General features: G+C 40.1%; 1 protein-coding gene across 2 annotated transcripts in view; it reads right to left on the bottom strand.

The window, feature by feature from the left end:
- The window catches only part of F13A1 (coagulation factor XIII A chain), a 165,090-nt gene that overhangs the window by 112,366 nt on the left and 30,484 nt on the right, over nt 1-22,240 (bottom strand). For both annotated transcript variants that reach the window (XM_042937988.1, XM_042937989.1), the window contains exon 4: nt 4,615-4,866. In XM_042937988.1, the coding sequence (XP_042793922.1) occupies nt 4,615-4,866 (252 nt within the window). The remainder of the gene's footprint in view (nt 1-4,614; nt 4,867-22,240) is intronic.

Raw genomic sequence — 22,240 nt, 5'->3', positions numbered from 1 at the left:
TTCCTTTTTTGGATTTTATGCCTCCGCTTCCAGGCTGGGAAAACCACCCAGCGAGTGACGTGAGGAGGTGACGTCTTTCTCCCATTCCATAAAAATTCCCTTGGAGACCTCTGTGAGTATTAATATAAGAATGTAAAAGGTATTATTTTAAAAACTGGCACCGGAATTTTTCTGGAGGGAATGGTCTTGGGAAAGTGTGTAGTTCCCAAAAGTCTCATCGTTGGTGGAGCCCAAACAACAAAATTTAAAAAGCCTGCTGAACCGCTCTGCATGAGAGAAGAAAGACAATCTGCTCCCAAGAGAGGATGCAAGAGGAATTTGGAAACAAGGAGGAATGGGAGGGGAAAGAGAAGAGGCAGTAAGGCGAGGAGAGACTGGGATTGGGTTTGGGGAGGAGTTGGTGAAATTTTAGGCGGAGTAAGTACACTCTCCTACATTTTGTCATTACTGTTTTGTGATTGGTCTGTAAACCCATGGTTCTCTAAGTGTGGTCCTTGCCCAGCAGCACGAGCATCCCTTGGGAATTGGTTAGAAATGCAATTCTCAGGCCCCACCAGACATACTCAATCTGTGGGTACTGGGCAGAAATGCTTTGACACGCCCTCCAGGCCATTCCAATGGGCTCCAAGTTTGAGAAGCAGTCAGTCTTCCCTCCTCTCATCCTCCACACCAAACTGCAGCCAATGTGTAGACACACAAATGTCCTATGTGACCTTTTTTGATGTTTCAGAGGCAGCACAGATGTTGGCACTGGGAGAAATCAGATTCTGGGAGGTGGAGATACCAACAAGGATATCCCCAAGTAATTTGCAGACATGTTTGGACATTCACAGGCCAAGGAACTAAGGCAACCGTGGTGGTTTTCCCTGTGTTCTGGGGAGCAGGGAGGACCCACCTGTCTTGTCCCTGGAATAAGCCCGCTTCTCACCTCCAAACTCTCAGACTTTCTCTATCAAGCCTCCAATGCTCCCCTCCTTGCTTTTGGTTCTCAGCAGATGACTTTGCTTTTCACATTGCCAGGAAAAACAGAATCACAAAATGTGAACAACCTCATCCTCCTTCCACTGAATCTAGAAAAGTGGCACACTTCATCCATCTTCCACGTTGTTCTTGTCACAGTGGAGGATGGACAGCTCTACCTATCAAGGGCTCTTCACCTGTTCCCTGGCTCCTACCCATTCAAGGATTTCATTCCTTAAGTCAGTGCTTCTCAACCTTGGCTTTAAAAATCACCTGCAGGGGCACCTGGGTGGCTCAGTTGATTAAGCATCCGACTCTTGATTTCAGCCCAAGTCATGATTTCATAGTTTGTGAGATCAAACCCCACATTGTGCTCTGTGCTGACAGGATGGAGCTTTCTTGGAATTCTCTCTCTTCCCCTCTCTCTCTCTGACCCTCCCCGCTTCATGCTCATTCTCAGTCTTTCTCAAAATAAGAAAATAAACTTAAAAAAATTAAAAATCACTTGCAGACTTTTTCAAAAACCCTAAAGCCCATGCTATGTGCAGACCAACCAGGAAGTCTGAGACATCTTCAGGTGATTCCAATATGCAGCCAAGGTTGTGGACCACTATCCTCTCTCTGGGCAGTAAACTCATCTTTTCCTGATTTGTCTCCATCTCCAGAAAATTGTGCCTACTCTATGCTTAAAACAATTCTTCATTGACCTTCATATCCCACCTCTGTTTTGCAGAGTTTTGCAGAAAATGGCAACACCTGTTATCTCCACTTTCTTACCTCCCATTATACTGTAGCCAGCACCCATCTCTCTGGCTTCTGTCCCCATCACTGTGGTAAAGAAATCTTTCCAAGTTCCCCAGCGACTTCCATATTTCCACAATGTATGGCCACTTTCTGTCCTTATCCTATTTAACTCATCAGCCGTATTCCAAAGAACCAATTACTGTTTTCTTGAATTAATCAATCATCCAGCTCTGTGACACCAGGCTCTTCTGATTTCCTTTAACCCCCTGGCTACTCCTTCTTGGTCTCCTTCTCCTTTGTCTAGACTCTAATTGTGGATGATACTAAATCCATGTTTGTTCTTTCTTTAAATTTCCCTGCTAGCTCCTGATAGTGCCCATATTTACATACCAACCTCACTCATTTCCTTAGAGCTCTAGATTCACTTATTCAAGTGCCTACTTGATGTTTTCACTTAGATATTCCACAGATATCACAAAATTAACATTTCTAAATATAATTCCTAGTTTCATCCCTAGATCTTCCTCTCCACTTCCCTCAGTCTTCCCAGCTCTGAAAATGGCACCACCACCAACCTAGCTGGTCATATACCAGCCACCTAGAGCTATTTTGGACTTCTCCCTTTCCTTCACCTCTCATGATAACCCTTCTGCAATTTCTGTTCTAAATCTAAAGTAGATCTCCAACCTATCCCTTCCTCCTCATCTCCACTGCCACCACCATAGTCCAGTCCATCCATCATCATCTTTGTCCTGGGTCACAGCTTCCAAATTGATCTGTCTAGTTTTATTCTCACCTGCCTCAAATCAGTGATACCTAGGGAAAGTCCCTCTGCTCCTTTTCTGTAATGCAGCATCGAGTTCTGGAGCTACATTATCTCTGGACTAGGTGACTCCTTCTGAACAGGGAAACCTGGAAGTTGCTCACCAGGGATACAACTGAAGACCAAGGCAGTGATCAGGCAGTAGAAAGTTATTAGACTCTACACCTCCTGAATAATTCTCCTATAAACTCAATACATCAGGCATATGACTAACCCTTTTTATCTCTGGAAAACTGGCAACATAAGTTGAAATGCATGTAAATACGTACCCTCTGATACACAGGTGTTATAATCCAGAAAATCTGCAAACATACCAAATTTGGGGTAAATCGTATCATTTTATAAACCCCTTAGGGTGCTGGATAGTTACATGAAGTTATATGATTTTCTTTTCGTAATGCAAAGAAAGTCAATATCAAATTCCTAGTTTATTTGTTTTACAAATATGAAGTTTTCAAATGCAATTTTTTTTTACAATTGGCCATCTCCCACATACTCCTCCATTTCAGTCTCCTTTGCTAATTCCTTGCCTATTAGACACCCCCAAATGCTGGTGTCCTTTAGGGCTAGATGCTATATCTTCTTTCCTCCCTGTATTTCCTCCCTATGTTCAGATTTACATCTCCCAGATTTGCATCTCTGATTCTCATCTTCAGATTCACATATTGAAATACCTACTTGCCATTTCTGCTCAGGCATCTACAGTTATGTCCAACTCAACATTTTCAAAATCTTAGTTTGTCTCTACAACCTCACTCCCCTCATCTCTATAAATAGCACCGCATCCCCTCCATCACAGAATGTTTTATATCTGGTTGACTAGATTACTGTAAATAGGAGTGCACCTCTGAATGGCACATGGCCCCAGTAACATCTCCTATTACCATCAACCTTGGACATCTGTCTCATAGATAGGATTATCAGGGACAAGATGATGGGGGTGGTGAGCAGGGAGTATAGGATTAGCTCAGTGCCATCTGCCAACGACACTGGAACTGAGAATTCAAAGAAAAGGGCAGTAGGATCCAGATTTATGTTATATACGAGTAGACAACATTGCTGTTCACTTATTATCTACCCGTAAATGCAGCTCAACCCTTATTCAAATGCAACTCTCACAAACAATGGTCATTCAAAATCAGCAAAAAATGTAGACTTATTTGGGAAGACATTGGAGAGCAATACACATGAAGTAAGATAATGTGATAATCTGTCCTATATCAGCTTTTATAAGTTTCATTACCTTATTTCTTAAGATCTAAAAGTGCACTTTCTCTCCTTAATGCTGTTGCAATGTTTGCTTTTGCCTCTGGAACTGAAAATCAGCTCCATACCAAATATGAAGCAGGGGGCAGATACAGAAGGGCAGAGATGGTCATGGGGGGAAAATACTGTGTGTAACTAAGTTTTTTAAATGGAATTGGGAGAAATCCTTGGACTTTGACCTATTTTATTTGAATATAACTGGATTAAGCTTCTGTAACAGACAGAAAGGAATACTCCAAATAGTAGTAGAGATTAAGTTGTATTATATTAAACTAAAGTTACATGTTTGTACATCCAAAGTTATGGCTTATGAAATCTGCACCCACTCTTAATATATACAAATTTATGGGATTCTTTTAACATTCAGGCTTTCTGTTCTTAAATTAGGAAGAGAAAGAAGTTAGTTTTACTATAGGCAAGATCAACTTTATCCTATTTTTCTGAAGCCAGATTACACAGATCCTAAGAGTTTTGAAAGTCAAGATCAATAAGCCTATTTTGTTTACAGAGTAATAGCATATACACAGAAGTGACACCATCGACACATCACTCCACAATTTAACTAATTGTGCAACTTCAGGCACTCCTCAATTATGTCCTGGAATAAATGTGTAGCAGCATTAACTTCATATACACAGGTTTTGTCCTTATATACATTAAGGACAAATTTCATAGTTTTTTCTGTCTTTCAACAATGCGAAACTGTGTGTATAGCAAAGGGACATATCTTGTAGAATAATTCTGCTCTCCTTCCAAAAAGAGATATACTGGAAAAATACGAACTATTTTTTTTATGAGAAAAATGCTTGCCCCTTCCTTACCTTCACACCAAGGATTGAAGAGAATGTATGTGTCTGTTTCTGGGTTTCGGCTGGTGCGGAGAATGCCGTAGGGGGTCCAGACAGCAACATACATGCGGAATTTCCCCACAATGCACTCTGGAGAAGACTGGATGGACAGCCGGACAGACCTGTCCTCTCTCATGACAACTTTGGCCCCCCACTTGCCTTTCTGCAGCTGTGAGACGACAGGAACTGGGATGTAAGTTCCCTTATTCTCCTGAGGGTAGCGACCTGTGGGAAGAAGCATTGAGATAATTTCACAAACCATTTTTGTTCTGACTCTGTCATATTATGGCTGAAGGCTAAAATAATTAATTAGAGTTGAAATCATAAGACTTGGGTATGAATTTCATTTCTGCTACCAAGTTGCTATGTGATGTTAGTTGATTTTCTGAACTTCTTTGACGCTATGATTTGTCATGTCTAGATAAAAAAAAAAAAGAATAATGATAATTACAGGAATTTTTGCTCGTTGGCTAGTTGATGAATTCAAATAAGATGTAGCAATAGTAATTTGGGATGCAAAAACATAACAGAGCTTATAGGGTACTGTGAAGTTACCATTGCCTAAAATGCTACCCTCTAAAAAGTCAGAATTGCTATTTTAGGGAGATAGGCAAATGTTTTTGGGTTTATTCTCAATACAATTTGTTATATTACCTATAACAGGATTATATTTATAGGTTGCACATGTAGCCATTTTCACATTCAAATGAAACATGTGTTTATTGCCAGTCTCATTAGTGATTTAGGCTTATGTCATGGGCAAGAATTCAGGCTCCAGAGGCAAATTGTCTAGATTTGACTCTTGGCTCTGCTACTTCCTTACCCTGGCAATTTCTGGCAAGTTACTTGGCCTTTACAAATCCCTATTTCCTTCTCTGTTTCTTCATTGGTACATGAGGAGAACAATATTACCTAAGGATGAAATAAAATAACCCATGTATGATGCTTTGCCCATAATTTCTCATGCATAACCAATCTCAGCTGTTACTTAAATAGAAAACTAAGATCCCCAAAAGCAAGGGAATTAAAAGCAAAAATGAACTATTGGGAACTCATGAAGATAAAAAGCTTCTGCACAGCAAAGGAAACAATCAACAAAACTAAAAGGCAACCAATGGAATGGGAAAAGATATTTGCAAATGACATATCAGACAAAGGGCTAGTATCCAAAATCTATAAAGAGCTCACCAAACTCCACACCCGAAAAGCAAATAATCCAGTGAAGAAATGGGCAGAAGACATGAACAGACACTTCTCTATAGAAGACATCCAGATGGCCAACAGGCACATGAAAAGATGCTCAACGTCTCTCCTCATCAGGGAAATACAAATCAAAACCACACTCAAATATCACCTCATGCCAGTCAGAGTGGCTAAAATGAGCAAATTAGGAGACTCTAGATGCTGGAGAGGATGTGGAGAAACAGGAACCCTCTTGCACTGTTGGTGGGAATGCAAACTGATGCAGCCGCTCTGGAAAACAGTGTGGAGGTTCCTCAAAAAATTAAAAATAGAGCAATAGCACTGCTAGGAATTTACCCAAGGGATACAGGAGTGCTGATGCATAGGAGCACTTGTACCCCAATGTTTATAGCAGCACTCTCAACAATAGCCAAATTATGGAAAGAGACTAAATGTCCATCAACTGATGAATGGATAAAGAAATTGTGGTTTATATACACAATGGAATACTATGTGGCAAGGGGAAAGAATGAAATATGACCTTTTGTAGCAACATGGATGGAACTGGAGAGTGTTATGCTAAGTGAAATAAGTCATACAGAGAAAGACAGATACCATATGTTTTCACTCTTATGTAGATCCTGAGAAACTTAACAGAAGTCCATGGGGGAGGGGAAGGAAAAAAAAAAGAGGTTAGAGAGGAAGAGAGCCAAAGCATAAGAGACTGTTAAAAACTGAGAACAAACTGAGGGTTGATGGGGGGTGGGAGGGAGGGGAGGGTGGGTGATGGGTATTGAGGAGGGCACCTTTAGGGATGAGCACTGGGTGTTGTATGGAAACCAATTTGACAATAAATTTTATATTAAAAAATAAATAGAAGACTAAGCATCGGGGCATTTTACCATATTTTGAGGCTCATCACACTTTATATATAAGTTATCTCAGCATAAATGTTATTTCTCTTTATTGCTGTCATTTTAGACCAAATTGTTATTTCATGGTGTTAACCTCAAAACTAAATTTCACCATGGGCTCCTGAAAAACATGGAGGTGACAGCATTTTTTAGCTTTTTAGCTTATAGTTTAATTTATAGTTTAGTTTACAAGATAATCAAACATATAGATATTTTAAACTAGAGCAAATCTTTCATTTACAAACTTTTCCAAAATGTGTTAGATATATAATTCTTCATGACTTGAAGAAAAATACAAATCAGGCTACTAAGTCTGTAATTTTTTTTTGATTGCAAGCAGAAGAATCTTTAAGAGAAAAACCTATTTACTTTGCTTTATAGAAAACATGCAGAGGATTCTACATTAAAATGAACAAAACCAACGCTTCATTTGGGCCTCTCCAGCTACTGAGGTCTTAAAGGATTCTTTGGTAGGCATATTGTCAAAGACAGAGCATTCTAAGGAGGAGGTTGCATAAGTTAATTGCAGTGTAATTTTGTGAGATACTTAATCTTAATGAAAATAATATTCTACCCAGTGCAAGCCAGGGAGAAAGATTAGAACCCCAGTGCTTTGCTATGTGTTAGGGGTTATCAGTTAATCACCACTCAGGATGGATATTATCATAAATTCAATAAAGTCTTAAACATGGTTTGCTGCCAAGATGTAACAGTGTCGAGGTGGTGTTCTTGGGAATATATGGAGCTTAGTCTATGGGAATCCTGCTCATAAATCCTGCCAGAGCTGCTTGTTCCAAAGGCACCTCCATCTCTGTATTTCCTGGGTAGGTTCCTCTTTGTGCCTGCTCAAACTGGGGTGGTGGGGAGGCTGAGGCTGCCCTTTTCTCTGAAGGCGTTGTTGCTCCCTAGAGACCCCATCACTACTGAAGAGCAAACATCAAACACAATTTCACCAGCTAAGTGGAACCATAATTCATTCATTACAGGGGCTCCTGGAAGCTGTTGTCACTAAATACTGGCTTGGATTTAGAATACACAGTATCAAATACCATACAAGCTCACTAAAAATAAATGTTCAGAGATAAAATCTATATGACAATGACAGACTTAAGTTTTGTAAAAACAAACAAACAAACAAACAAACAAACAAACAAAAATGATAAAAGGAACTTTAAAATGTATTACATAAGAATGCTCCTTTAGGAGTATAGCAACGAAGTAGGAGAATGTCTCTGAAGCCATGTACTGTGTGCTGTGAGCCTCAACTTTGCGCTAACACACACTTCTGTTAGGAACATTGAAATAACTAAGACGATCACTATTTCCATTATTACACTTGAAATTATGATTTTGAAGACTCATATTAATTTTTTAAGGTTTATTTTATTTTGAGAGAGACAGAGAGTGCATGTGAGTAGGGGAGGGACAGAGAGAGAGAGAGAATCCCAAGCAGGCTATGCACGGTCAGCACAGAGCACAATGAAAGGCTCAAACTCATGAACCACGAGACCATGACTCCAGCTGAAATCAAGAGTTGGATATTAACCCACTGAGCCACCCAGGTGCCCTAAGACTCATATTAAATTTTACCTATCAAATTCACGGCATAAAAAAAAAAGTAAAGAAAAAGAGGAGCCATGTTTATTCTTCCTGGCTTTGAATGCAGTCACAACCTAATGTAAAGACTAATTTGTTTCAACATTTTTCATTCATGCAACCATATCCCCTACCATGTGCTAGACATTATTCTCAGTACTAGGAATACAACAGTGAACCAAACAGACTCCTTTGCTCTTAGAGCTTGTAGTCTATGGAAAAAGCCAACGCGCTGTTTATTATATGCCTGTTACTGCTTTATTCCTTATATCAGACTATGAGAAGGAAATTATGATCATCATCCTAACTTGACAAATCAAGAAACAGGGCCATTAAGCAATCTGTCCAGGTGATGTGGCTGGCAAGTAGCAGGCTGAGATCTGAACTCAACCAGTCTGGCTTTAGAGCCTGGGAGTTTAATCACTAAGCTGTACGGCAGTTGTATGCGTAGAAAATGCTTTGGAGGGGCGCCTGGGTGGCGCAGTCGGTTAAGCGTCCGACTTCAGCCAGGTCACGATCTCGCGGTCTGTGAGTTCGAGCCCCGCGTCAGGCTCTGAGCTGATGGCTCGGAGCCTAGAGCCTGTTTCCGATTCTGTGTCTCCCTCTCTCTCTGCCCCTCCCCCGTTCATGCTCTGTCTCTCTCTATCCCAAAAATAAATAAAAAAAAAGTTGAAAAAAAAAAAAAAAAAAAAAAAAAGAAAATGCTTTGGAGCTGGTGAGAACTATGTTCAGATTCTGACACCACAATTCACTATAGACATCCCTTTGGGCCAATTGCTTAATTGTGAGCCTCCACCTCCTTGTCTCTGCAGTTCTGGAAATGGAAAAAAAAAATAGATTTTACAACATAGTGAAAGCTTTACGCTTGGCGCACGGTAGGGGGTGGCTCAGGAGACATTTATTGTTTGTGTTTAAATATAACAGCTACTGGAGAGTAAAGCTAGAAAGAAGAAGAGGTGATTCCCACCCTCCTTCCCTGTCTAGTTCTAAATGTGAAGAAATGTGAATGTTCCAGGGAATGCCAGTTATTTTTGTGGAGGGAAGTGTTGTGGCCAAGGAGAGCAATGCAGCTGGCTTAGACCCTGGCTGTGTGATCATGGCACTTACTTGTTGTCTCTCATTTGTTCTGTAAAATGGGATAACAGTGGTCATCGTTTGTGATGGGGAAGGCAGCTCAATAAATGGCAGCTATTGTTATACTCTCCCCCATTGCCTCAGGCTTTCTTATTCCTATAAGTGATCCTTCCTTTGCTCCAGGAGCAGGAAGCCAGGATTGGGTTCATGGACAGTCAACCTATAGAACCCAAATCTACTTTCAAAGGCCAGTTCATTCCTGAGTAAAATACATTGAGCTGAGTAATTTTTCTGTCAGGGGAATACATACAGCTCACTCTCACAATCAATTAAAAAAAAGTAGCATCATTCATTATTAACCAAAAAGCCTTAATAATTCCAGAATCATCATATAAGAATCACCTGAACCTTGTCCCTCACTCCTAACTCGTGATTTTCCAAATCATTTATGGTCACTGTCATCTTCATTCATTCATGCCTTGATCAGGAGCTGGCAAGCGATGGTCTACAGGTCAAAGGTAGCTTATGGCCTATTTGTATAAATAAAGTTTCACTGTCACACTCTCACTCATTTGAGTATTAGTGTGCTAAAACAGTAGAGTAGGGTAGCTGTGACAGGGACCATATGGTCTGCAATGCCTGAAATATTTACTATCTGGCCTTTACAGTAAATGGTTGCCAACCTGTGACTTAGAGAATTTTACATTTTATTTATTTAAGGAGTGATTTATTATAGACACTCAGTGTCTAATACTGGGATCTAAGAAGAAAAAAATATCACCTAGTTTTTCCTTCCAAAGAGAAATATATCACTAAACCAATAATAAGCATCTGAACTACTATTAGGTCAACATTTAGTTTCCTTAACACCTCGTAGTTAAATTCCTCACAGTCTTATAGGGTGCTGAAGACATAGGAAGCTGGTTGTGATTTTTTATTGATTTCACTAGACATAGCTAAAGTCCAATTTTATTACTGTACCAGTTGTTTAGAGTTGTTAAGGCAGTTCATATAATGATGAAAATAAAGTAACAGGAAAGAAGGTTTATTTCCTGGGGTCCTTTCCTGTGAGGGAATTTTTGCAGATGGGAAACTGAGGCTCTATGAGGTTGTCACTTGGAAGACATCCATATAACTAGGCGGAGGTAGACATGGGGCTCAGACCAAGATATTTGCACCATTAAACCCATTCTCTTTTCTCTGCATCATGTCGCCTACATGGAGCTAAGGGGGAGGATACTGAAGGTCTTACAAAATAATAATAATAGCAATGTATCACTATTGCTCATCAGTTGTGACAAATGCACCATATTAATGTACCACGTGAATACAAAGGAAAACTAGATGCAGGGTTTATAAGAACTCTCTGTACTATCCTCATAGTTTTTCTTTAATCCCAAGAGTATTCTAAAATAAACTGCTTAAAAACAAAGATGAAAGAAAGATAAGAATAAATTGGAACATCTGAAGAGATATGAGGTCAAAGGACAGTGAGGGAATATGCCATGGTGTAGAGAAGGGACGTGAGACCGAAACATGGATCCAAGGGCTTAACAACCAACTGATCATTAGAAAGAAGACCTGCTTGCAAAGAGGGGCTGCAGGCTATAATGGATTTGAGTCAGTGGTGTTAGCGACTGAAAGACAAAGGGTAAACAATACTGCTGATACAGTCAGGCCAGGTGGCACCGGACCAGTGTATGGAAGCAAACCTGGAACAGGTAGTGAGTACATTCATCCCAAAGGAAGGAAAAAAGAGCCCAGATTCACAGACGTTTTCCTATTCACTGTATGGGAGAGCTGATTATTAATGTGAGACCTGACATGTCAATAGTACCGCAGGGTCTTGTCGGCTGCTCTATACAACATGTTTAATTCTAAATGTAATGATTTCGATGACAGCTCTGGGGGAGAATTTTCTATGATTGAGTTGTGAGTGAGGAAGTTGTGACAGAGTAGTATTTCATTTCACTAAATAGCCCTTCTCACCCCCAGGAGGTAGCATGTTTAAGAGACCACAATCAGGCTACAATCCGGAACACCCATCCATCAACATCCATGACTGCCCATCAACTATCCTTGGCTAAATCTGGATGTGAACCTCAGCCTTACACAGGTGATCCCCATGCACATTTGTTGAAAGTGTGTAATGCTCAGAGAGTTGGTTCCCACACCCCTCCAAATTGTGACTTCTCTGTTGAAAAATACCTGAGCAAGAAAAATAGAAGTGGAAATAAAATATCACAGGCACTATTCTAATTTTTCTTCTAATAACATAATCTTTGGAATTGGACTACCCAACCATGAAAAATACAATTACCAATTGCATTTTTTCACACTTACCTAAAATTGGTGCCATCTTCCCAAATGATCTAGAAATTAACACATGCTCTTAGTTTAAGTGCTTGTTTTCATTTGTAAATTGTTTTTGAGGCCACAGCAATACTATTTGTAAGGCAAAATTCACTTGGACCATATGTCTAGATTTAAATGTCCCTGTGGATTCTTTAACCTCACTCTCTCCTTACATATACATGAGTGAACACAGAGAGATGCACCTAACTTAACACCCCCATTCTGAAGCCAGGAGGAAGAGGGTGAACATATTTAGTTCCTTAAGATTTCATTTTTTACTAACGTTGGCTTGTTGGTTCTGAGTTTTTTGCATGGATTTGTCATATTTGTGTTATTCACATAAAAGACAAAGAGAAATCCACCTCCAGCTCAGACTCAGTCCTATGTGCCCTTGGGGAAAATTTGCTCTCAACTAGTCATTGCACAGACCAGAGAACCCTCTTCATGCAAAGCACTGCATAGGGAAAATTCCAAGGAGGAACAAGTTGCATTTTAGAAATTCATTTTTTAGTAAGTTAATGGTGTGGAATATTTTATATTGAAACACAATGTACTATGTGGTAATTAGATTCCCAGGTAGTCCAGGAAGGCCACTAATCAGCATATAGTATGGTCAGTATGGTTGAAAATTATTGCTAATAGAATTATTCTGATTTCACTTTGCTCAGATCTAGAACCGGGAAGAACATAATCAGCCAGGAGGAGGAGTAGGCACCTTTCACTGAAGAAGACATGCCTGTCAGCTATTTGCCCTTGACGCTCTGAAATGAAGCTCATATCTCAGGACACCCCTGTTTCTCTCATCTCTTGGGAAGCTCATCTGTGAGTCAAGTGACCATAGTTGTGCTCCATCTATGCTAGACTTAGTAGTAGCAAATAGTAAGACACTTCTGGTCGTTCAAGGCTTAATTAATCACCTGAAAACCCCAGAAAAACCTTTTTATTCATATTCACTTAGATATCTATTTTTCTTATGCAACTAAAATATTATCTTACTTGTCTTTAAAGCTCCCATAGAATGCCACAATGCCATGCACCAAATAGGTGCCCAATAAATGTCCCTGGGACTGAATTGAACATTTTCACAAATGTCAGGTCCCATTAAGGACATCACAGAGACTTTAGAAGCTCTGGAATGAGACTCCTGTAGCAAGCCAGGTGTCAATTTCAAGCATCCTTCACAAAAAATAAAAATTTCTAGTCCAAAACCTTTTCCTTCAAAGGGTGTTTTCCATTCACATACAAATATGTTTTAAGCTGAGCTCTGACTCCACCTAACTGCAGACTTTCTTTAATAGTGAATTCTTAGAAGAGGATTATCTCCAGGGAACATATGAATATATCATGTCTCCAGCTGGGAAGGTAAATTTCATGATGTTAATTCATTTTTCCATTTGATTCATTTGTTTTTCCCAAGACGCACCTTTCATGCTCAAAATAATCAATCTATTTCCAAATGGGCCCTGGAAGTGTTGCTGTGGCAACATGGTGTATGTGGCAGAGCTGGAAGCAAGAATACAGTAGCCTTGCAGAGGGAAGCAAACCTTGTTTTATCAGTCTTGGGATGGAACAGGAGCACACAGGGCTGGGATGTACTTTTAGAAACATCAGGTTACCAACTAAAAAAACAAAACACCACCACAAAAAAAAAAAAAAAAAAGAAAGAAAGAAAAAAGAAATAAAGAAAGAAAGAAGAAAGAAAGAAAGAAAGAAAGAAAGAAAGAAAGAAACAATCAAAAATGGCACAGATTCTTTTGTTCAAAATCAAATCATTTCATCAAGGACCTCAGGAATTTGCCCTATTTCATATCTTGTCAGTGGGAGAGTTTATACATATATTTTCAGATATTTCCTAAAGAAAGGAAGCTTCCTGGCAATGTTTATTCTGTGGCTCCAGTAAACTGGGGAAGGAAGAGGAAACTTCTTGAGGACAGAGACTGAGTTATACTTAATGTCATATACTGACTGGCATGCAAGACGCTTGGAATATAGTAGGTGCTCAATAAATATTTGGTAAATTGAAGATAGATACACTCTTCAAGGAGGCTTGTTTACCTTAATTTTATTTTACGTTTTTTTCACTATTTCCTACATCTTTTACAATCTTTTTGGGAGTAAGATAAAATTTTGTGAAATAACCAGGACTGTGTTAGGATCTTTGAGTGACTAAAATAATGATAATTATAATGGTAATAATAATAATAATAATAATAATAATAATAAAAGCTACCTCTTGATGCAGACCACCAGCATTAAGAAGTACATATCTTAGATGGTCCAGCAAGGCCAGAGCCTGGCCCAGGGGTCTGCCAACAACACAGAGAGGAGCCAAAAAACATGAGGAAAAAATCAGAGAAAACTCAATTGTATTGAAATATAAGGATTTCCTCATCTATGAAATAAGACTCCAGGGGTCCTGCAACAAAGTATTGACACTCACTGTAAACGTGCCTACAGTACGCCAGGCTTTATCTAGGATTGTTAGCCATAAGGAACAGTGAGTGGCAGAGCTTCTGAAACATAATCTTCACAGCTGTTGGGTGCATTGGAAACCCAGAAGAGGAAGGGGCTGAAGGTGCTATGGAAGTAAGAGAGGATCCCTCAAAGAAGGTGGCTTTGGGATGGAATCTTAAAGATGGACAAGGTGGGGAGGAGCCTTCTTGGCAGAGGGAATAAGGAAAATGCGAGGCATAAGGGAATGATGAAACCCCTGTGGCAGTAGAAGCAGTTGACTTGGGCAGGGTAAGAGCCAAAGGGACCTTTGATGCTGTGCAAAAACATTAGGCTGTGTCCCAGGAGATGGGGCAGGAGCCATTGAGAAGCTCTAAGTGGCCTCATGAGATATTCACAGTAGGAAGATCAGTTTGGCTGCAGATGGAGAATGGTTTGGAGGGGACAAGCATGGAGGAAAAGCATGCAGAGGGCTGCTGAAGTATTTAGGTAAAACATGATGGTGTCCTCAGGGTGATAATGTCTAGCTCTGGCTAATGACCTAAAGAGGGAGGATAAGTGGATGGATGTAAGGTAGAAGCAGGAGAAAGCAACAGAGGCTTAGCCAAGAGTGAGATGGGTGGAGTGAAAGGTGACCCTAGGTTTTGGTTATTCTTCACTCAAGAGCTTCTGACTGCTACTGGGTGCCAGGCACTGTTTTCATTGCTGGGCATACAGCTACGAGTAAAACATCATCCCCTCTAACCCTGACTCATGACTAAGCTGCAAGACTTGATGAGCATGATGCTTTATAAGGGTCTGCTCCAAAAATCAGGCCTGGTGTGGTTAACTGCCATATAGACTTACTCAATAACTAGTTTTCCGGAAATTCCCTTAACCACATGGATGTGTTGCCTCATCTGAGAGAAGACAGAATATTTTTAGTCTTTGAGAAAAAAAAATCATGAACATAAAATCTCTACAATTTAAATGAGGTAGGTTATAGAACATAACACTTTGTAAGATTTGTTCATATTGCTGATCCAATTTCTAAGGAACAGGAGGATTAGAAATCAGAGAACTTGGATTTGAGTTCCAGGTTGTCCACGTGGGAAAGAGAACTACTGTTTGTTCTTATCTACTGTGCTGTTGACCACCTGTTTGTTCTCAGACCCAATGCCACCCCACCTCATTCTGGTTCTACAGAAAATCTTATTCCCAGGCTCCTTTGCCCTCTGGCTTTTAAGTAGGTCTGTCCCCCCTTCTCTCTCTGCTTCTGGAGTTGCTGAATCCCCTCAAAGGCTCTCAGCTCCCATTGGGCACTGCCATGGTTCCAGTTCTCAGGGATGACTTCTGGGTTCTGGTAAGACCTCCTCCTCCTCCATGTGCCTCCAGCCCCAGGTGTTGGGGGAGGTTTCTGCTGTCACTAATTTCCAAGATGCCTCACTGTGACTTTACTGTCACCAATTCCTTTGACTAAACTTCCATTGCTTATAAAATCTAGAGAAGTTTCTCTTGTGCACTCTGAACCCTGACTCTGCTTTGTGTGAGATATTGCACTAACACTCTGTATGGGCTTTAACAGTTATGTCCATGTAATATCTGGGGAAACTGGGGCTCAGAGAACTTAAGTAACTAGCTATCAATTGCAGAACAATGATTTGAACCCAGGTCTGTTTGGTCTAGCACTCAGGCCCGGGGAAGCTAATCAGCCTCTCAATCAATTTCCATTGGTAAACTAGCTTTATACAGGATGAGGTTTAAATAATAATGTGTGTGAAGGGCATGCCATGGGTTGAACAAATTATTATTTTTCTCATTATTCTATAGTGTCTGATGGCCACAACAGAAAATGAAGTTCATTAAACTTATATTTTATTTTTATTTCTGAGCATGACCACATGGGTAGTGAAGAAGGTGACTGCTGATGTGGCATGGTTCAGAGATTTATTCACAGGCATTTACCAAGCACCATTTAGGTACCAGGTACTAGATAGTAGATACTGAGAACAGTGATGTCAACACAGGTTCATGGGGCATACAGTTTAGTAGGAATAAACAGACAATAAGCAAATCAATATATACTACATCAATGGAGGTAAATGCCATGAAAAAGTAACATAAAGCAATTAAAGGAGACAGAGTGTAATGGGGTGGTGGTGCTGATTTGGAGAAAGTGACCAGGTAGGACTCTCTGGTAAGGTGACATTTGAGCAGAGATGCAGAAGTGAGGAAATGAGCCGAGCAAACATCTGGAGAAGAGAATTACCTTAAGTGCAAAGGTCCTGAGGAACGTGATACTCAGCATGTTTGAGGAGACTATGTGCCTGGAGCAGACGGAACATTGGAGAGAATCATAGGAAATGGGGTGAGAGAGAGAGCGAGCCAGAAGATCAAATAGAGCCTTGAAGGCTGTTGTCAGGACTCTAGAACTGACTCTGACTGAGAAAAGAAATCACTAGAAAAGACACATGGTCTGCCTTAAGTTATTCCTAAAAATCACATTGGCTGCTCTGTGAAGACTGTAGGAGAGCAATCAAGATGATAGAAAGACCTCTTGACTTCTCAAAATATTCCCACTTTGCTTTTTGATCATGAAAATACTTCCAAGAGAGGACAAATTAGAGATAATGCTAAAAATGTTTATATCCCTGGGACATTTGCTTAAATTCATGACTGTATGATATGAAACCTGATTAAAGTACCTTTCCTAAAAACTAGTTTCACAGCTGGAAGAGAACCGGATGTTAAGAATAGGGAAACTTGCTCATAGAAGATGGTATAAAAATGTGGAAGTACTTGAAGTACAAAGTCTGTCTACATAACAACTGTTTCTAGGGCAATTTCTAGTCCTTCCCTGGCATGAGTTTAAACAAGGCTCTGTTGCTCTACCAATTCATCGAGGTTTAAATCCTTCAGATTCTAGTGATGTCAAGGACAGAGATAGGATGTTGATGTCACAATGTTTAATTGATTGTACTGTGCTGGATTTCAGGGTTTATAAACCAAACTGCATACCAGTTTTTGTCCTCACTCTGTTAGCAACACTTTCAGGGGAAAAAGGATGTTTCCACATTTCTTAGGGTTCTGCCACCCTCAAGCTGGGCTCTGGAAGCCCAGTACAGGTTTGGAGGGGGCAGAAAACACACTTTGACCTGAAAGTGGGGATCACTAACCAGATTTATGACAGCTAGCAGTTCCAGTGCCAACCTCCTTCACATTCTCAATCAACTTCAGGAAGCAGGCCAGAAGGAATTCTCTCTTATAAGAACTAAATCTCCCTAGCAAATGGCAATTGCATGGAGCCAAAGCTCCCTTTGTTTGAGTTGTATCCATCATGTAAGCGGACTGAGACTTGTGAGCCTTATCAGAAAGACTTACTTATTTACAATAATGGCAACTGGCTTAAAAAGCAGTTGTCATTAGCCAACAAGGATAAGATCAAAAGTTTAGCTGAATATCTTCCAAGGAAAGCAGACCTCTGAAGAAATTTCCACTAAAACAGTCAATTCTTGCTAATAATTTAATATCAAAAATGATGGGAATAAGGACAAATCATTGGTAATCTAACAAAATATTTGCCTGTCTTTGGAATGCAAATATATGAATGCAATTCATAACAGCAAGTGTTAGATGAGTTTGCATTACCAGAAATTAAACCAATTGCTGATAGAGCAAAAATCAGCATAGAAAAATATTCTAGGCAATAAGATGCAGTCCATTTGGTATTAGTCTGCAGGTGGATGTACATACTCAATAAATGTTTATTCAAACAGATATTTATAAATTGCTTACTATGAGCAAAGTAATATCATTTTACTGGAGTGACAAAGGTAGGTATATGAGATGTATATGATACATTTCCTGCGCTCAGTGAGTTCATAATCAAACGTCCAAGTTTAGGCTGTAATTTAAGTCAGAAAACTAATGCCACATGATGGTAACAGACCTAGAGGAGTGGATCAATGGTGGAGTCAGGAACGACTTTATTAAAGACATAACAACAAAAATAGAAGTTGAGGGATGGGCAAAAAGAATGACATGCACGTTGCATAATTATTAGTTCATATGTACATTTAGAGGTGGATGATCATTTGCTTACTAGAGATGTTCATAGTTGTGTAACGAGTTAATCACTGCTTACATTTAAAAGCATCATAAAAGTGGGGTGCCTAGGTGGCTCAGTCGGTTAGGCATCTGACTCTTGGTTTCATTTAGGTCATGATCTCATGGTTCGTGAGTTCCAGTCCCGCATCAGGTTCTGTGCTGACAGAGCAGAGCCTGCTTTGGATCCTCTCTCTCCCTCTCTCTGCCCTTCCCCTCCTCCTGTGCTCTCTCTCTCTCTCTCTCTCTCTCTCTCTCTCTCAAAATAAATAAATAAACTTAAAAAATTATTTACAAAAAAGCATCATAAAAACAATTGCACTCAAGCCTGGTGTTTATGACAATGACATAAATCAACTACATAAGTGACTGTGAAGAAAACCATGTTTAAACACAAGGATGTAAAGGAACCACATTCCAGGTTGGAATACTGGAGCCCCGCCTAGAGATGCCTGTGGAAGAAGGCAATTGTTCTTGACATCTCCCCATGGCCCAAGATACACCAGTCTTCTCTCATTTCCTCTGGCAATTTGTCACCTACTGATTTACCTAAAAATTTTTAAATAGAGGTAATTGTCAAGTATCTCTTCATTTGTGGACTGAAGGTGTACATGTTGGTCTTCCATGAATGACACCCATCCTTTGGAAAATGGCGCAATGAGGGAATTTTGTCTAAAACATCTGTCTGCTCTCGAACTCCAAAGTTTAACCCGAAACTCAGGGCATGTGCTCTGAAGTTTCACACTGTCTTCTGAATGGCCAAGAAATCCTCACTTTGGGACTTCCTCTGAGCCTGCCTCCCCAGCAGCTCCTAGTGGCCAAACATCTCCATGCTATACCCAATAAATAGCCATTTGGCCATTCATCCTGGGGCATCTGGTCTCAGCTAACAGTAAATAGCAAGAGCCTAATAAATCTACTCTTGCTAAAATTTTAATATCTGATAAAACTAATTACACTCCCTCCCACCTCCATAATCACTCTTTATGGAAATAATTCCCTTGGTTGAAATCCATTCACTGCACACAATTTGGAGAGGGAATGGTTATCTGTCTTCACCTCCCAATCAGTGGATCCTGTGTCCTTCCAAGACCTTTCCAGAATCTATGCCTGTCATCTGAATTCTACTGATTCCTCCCTGAGGGAAGAGATTAGGCAAAAGGAGCTTGGTTAAGATATTAATACACCTTATTCAGTCATTGTCATTATGCCTAATGTCAAAATAATATATTTGTGTTGTTTTAAGCCACTAAAATTATAATAATGTTTTGAATCAGCAATAGAAAGCTAAAAGAAACACAAAGTACACAGCTGGCATTTTGTGAAGATTCACTGAGCTTCATTTTATGAGTGGTATTATTATCTGTATTACACCATACTTACTCAGGTATCCTTGGGTATGAAATAGGAGAAACCTCAAAGATGAGAAACACTATGAAGGTCGCAGGGGTCAGGGGCCAGGGGTCATCATAGGTATATCATAGAAGCAAAAACAATAAGTGAGATAAACCTAGATTCAATTGGAAAATATTGACAGGAGGTAAAATAGCAGTGAGCATACACAGGACCCAGGCTGTGATTTTTAAATACTATTTTCTATTAAAAGGAAGCAGAGCTCTTTGAAGAAATGGTTGATTTCAGGGCTGGGGCAGGGAAAATATGAGATGAGCTTGAGACATCTTGTTGTGCCAGAAAAGAAGGAAGAAAGGATACTGAAGCCAGTTGGAAGAGCTTCCAACTGGCAAAATCTAGGACAATTTGAACATCAAATTAATTAATGATAGTAACAGATTTAAGTAACCTGTTTAGTTAAAAGAGGAAATCATGAATTCATACATACATCAATCAATCATTGTATCAATAGAAATTGTGATGAATAGAAAACATTTCGTAGTCTCAAGGTACTTTATTGTAAATTACTTGTTAACTACAAAGAGAAAAAACAAGAACTTTGCAGCAGGGAACCCTGACAGACACCACAGTGTTGGGTTCTGAGATGTGCTGCCCAGAGTCCCTTCAGAAATGACAGACATATCTTCAGTTGCTGGGAGTGATGCCAGAAAATGATCCTTGGTGGGTCAGGTCTCTTTGGGAATTGCCTAAGTTGAGAAAAACTGCCTATGAAGACCTGTTTCAGCTCCATATCTCTCCATGGGATCAGCTGTGGCCTTTGTTAGGATTGCTCACAGCTCAACCTCTCCCTCTGTCTAAGTATACCCAAGAGCACTCCCTAATTTCTTTCATACTGATTCCAAAGTCTACTTCTTGTGGAACCCAACTGCTATAGAATGAATGCTGGTATTCCCAACCCCCAAACTCTTATGTTGAAATCTAAACCCCAATGTAATGGTATCTAGAGGGAGGCCTTTGGGAAGTGACTAGTCCGTGAGGGTGGAACCCTCATGGATGGGAACAGTGCCCCTATAAAAGATCCTGGAGAGCTCCCTTACCCATTCCACCATGTGAGGACACAGTGAGAACACAGCTGTCTATGAACCAGGAAGTAGGTTCTTATCAGACACTAAATCTGTCATCATCTTGATTTTGGACTTTTCAGCCTCCAGAACTGTAAGAAATAAATGTCTGTTGTTTATAAGCCACCCAGCCTATGGCATTCTGTAGAGCAGCCCAAATAGACTAAAACACCAACCTATGACAGTGCCTTAATCAAGTGATCAAAGTTAACATCATCAGTAATGGGACGTGTAAAAACATTACATGCAACCAGATAGGATTCACTGAGAAGAACACAAAATGCTTCTGTGTATTACTGCCAAAGATGCATAACCAGATTGTAATCACGAGGAAACACTAGACAAACCCAAATTGAGAAGGGTTCTACAAAATTACTGCCTTGGAAGTCCAAGAAAGTGTTTCAAACTGAAAAAAAACATGACATGACAACAAAATTCAATATGTGATTCTGCATTGGATCCTCTTGCTATAAAGGACATTATTGTGACAACTGGTGAAACTCAAATGGGTTCTGAAGAATAGATGATCACAATTTAATAATGTTAATTTCCTGATTTTGATAGCTATATAGGAGAACGTCTTTGTTCATGGGACATCAGATTGACACCTCTCTAATGGTTCTGAAAAAAAGTGCTTTGTAGTGTTATTGTAAATTTTCTGTGCAGTGTTTGTTTCCAAATTAAAAAAAAATTGCAACAACAGAACATGTTGTATCCACTGTTTGCACAATTATACACATTCTTCCTTTCTTTCTCCTCCTCCTTCTCCTTTCCTTCTTCTCCTTCTCCTTCTCCTCCTCCTCCTCCTCCTCCTCCTCCTTCTCCTTTCCTTCTCTTTCTCCTCCTCCTTCCCCTACTTCTCCTTCTTCTCCTCCTTCTCCTCCTCCTCCTCCTCCTTCTCCTTTCCTTCTTCTCCTCCTCCTCCTCCTTCTCTTCCTCTTTCTGCTTTCCTCCTCCTTCTCCTTCTTCTCCTCCTTCTCCTTCTTCTCCTCCTCCTTCTCCTTTCCTTCTCCTTCTCCTCCTCCTCCTTCTCTTCCTCTGCTTTCCTCCTCCTTCTCCTTTTTCTCCTCCTCTCCTTCTTCTCCTCCTCCTTCTCCTTCTCCTCCTTCTCCTCCTCCTTCTCCTTCTTCTCCTTCTTCTCCTTCTTCTCCTCCTCCCTCTCCTTTCCTCCTGCTTCTCCTCCTTCTCCTTTCCTTCTCCTTCTCCATCTTCTCCTCCTTATCCTCCTCATCCTCTTCCTTTCCTTCTCCTTTTCCTTCTGCTCCTCCTTCTCCTTTTCCTTCTCCTTCTCCGTCTCCTTCTTATTCTTTTTTTGCCATCAGTGATATAGATCTTCCAGTTTGCTATACTGAGCAATATTTGTGAAGCTTTCTTTCTCTGGAACACCAATATTCATTCTCCAAAAGTATGCGCTGAAGGAATACCCTCCTGGCTGCCTTATACCCTGTTAAAGCCTATCTTTAGCAACAG

Source organism: Panthera leo, chromosome B2 (genome assembly GCF_018350215.1).
Source record: "Panthera leo isolate Ple1 chromosome B2, P.leo_Ple1_pat1.1, whole genome shotgun sequence".
In the NCBI taxonomy this organism is placed as follows: domain Eukaryota; kingdom Metazoa; phylum Chordata; class Mammalia; order Carnivora; family Felidae; genus Panthera; species Panthera leo.
Note: the sequence above shows the minus strand (reverse complement) of the source record. Positions and strands in the feature narration are given on the sequence as shown.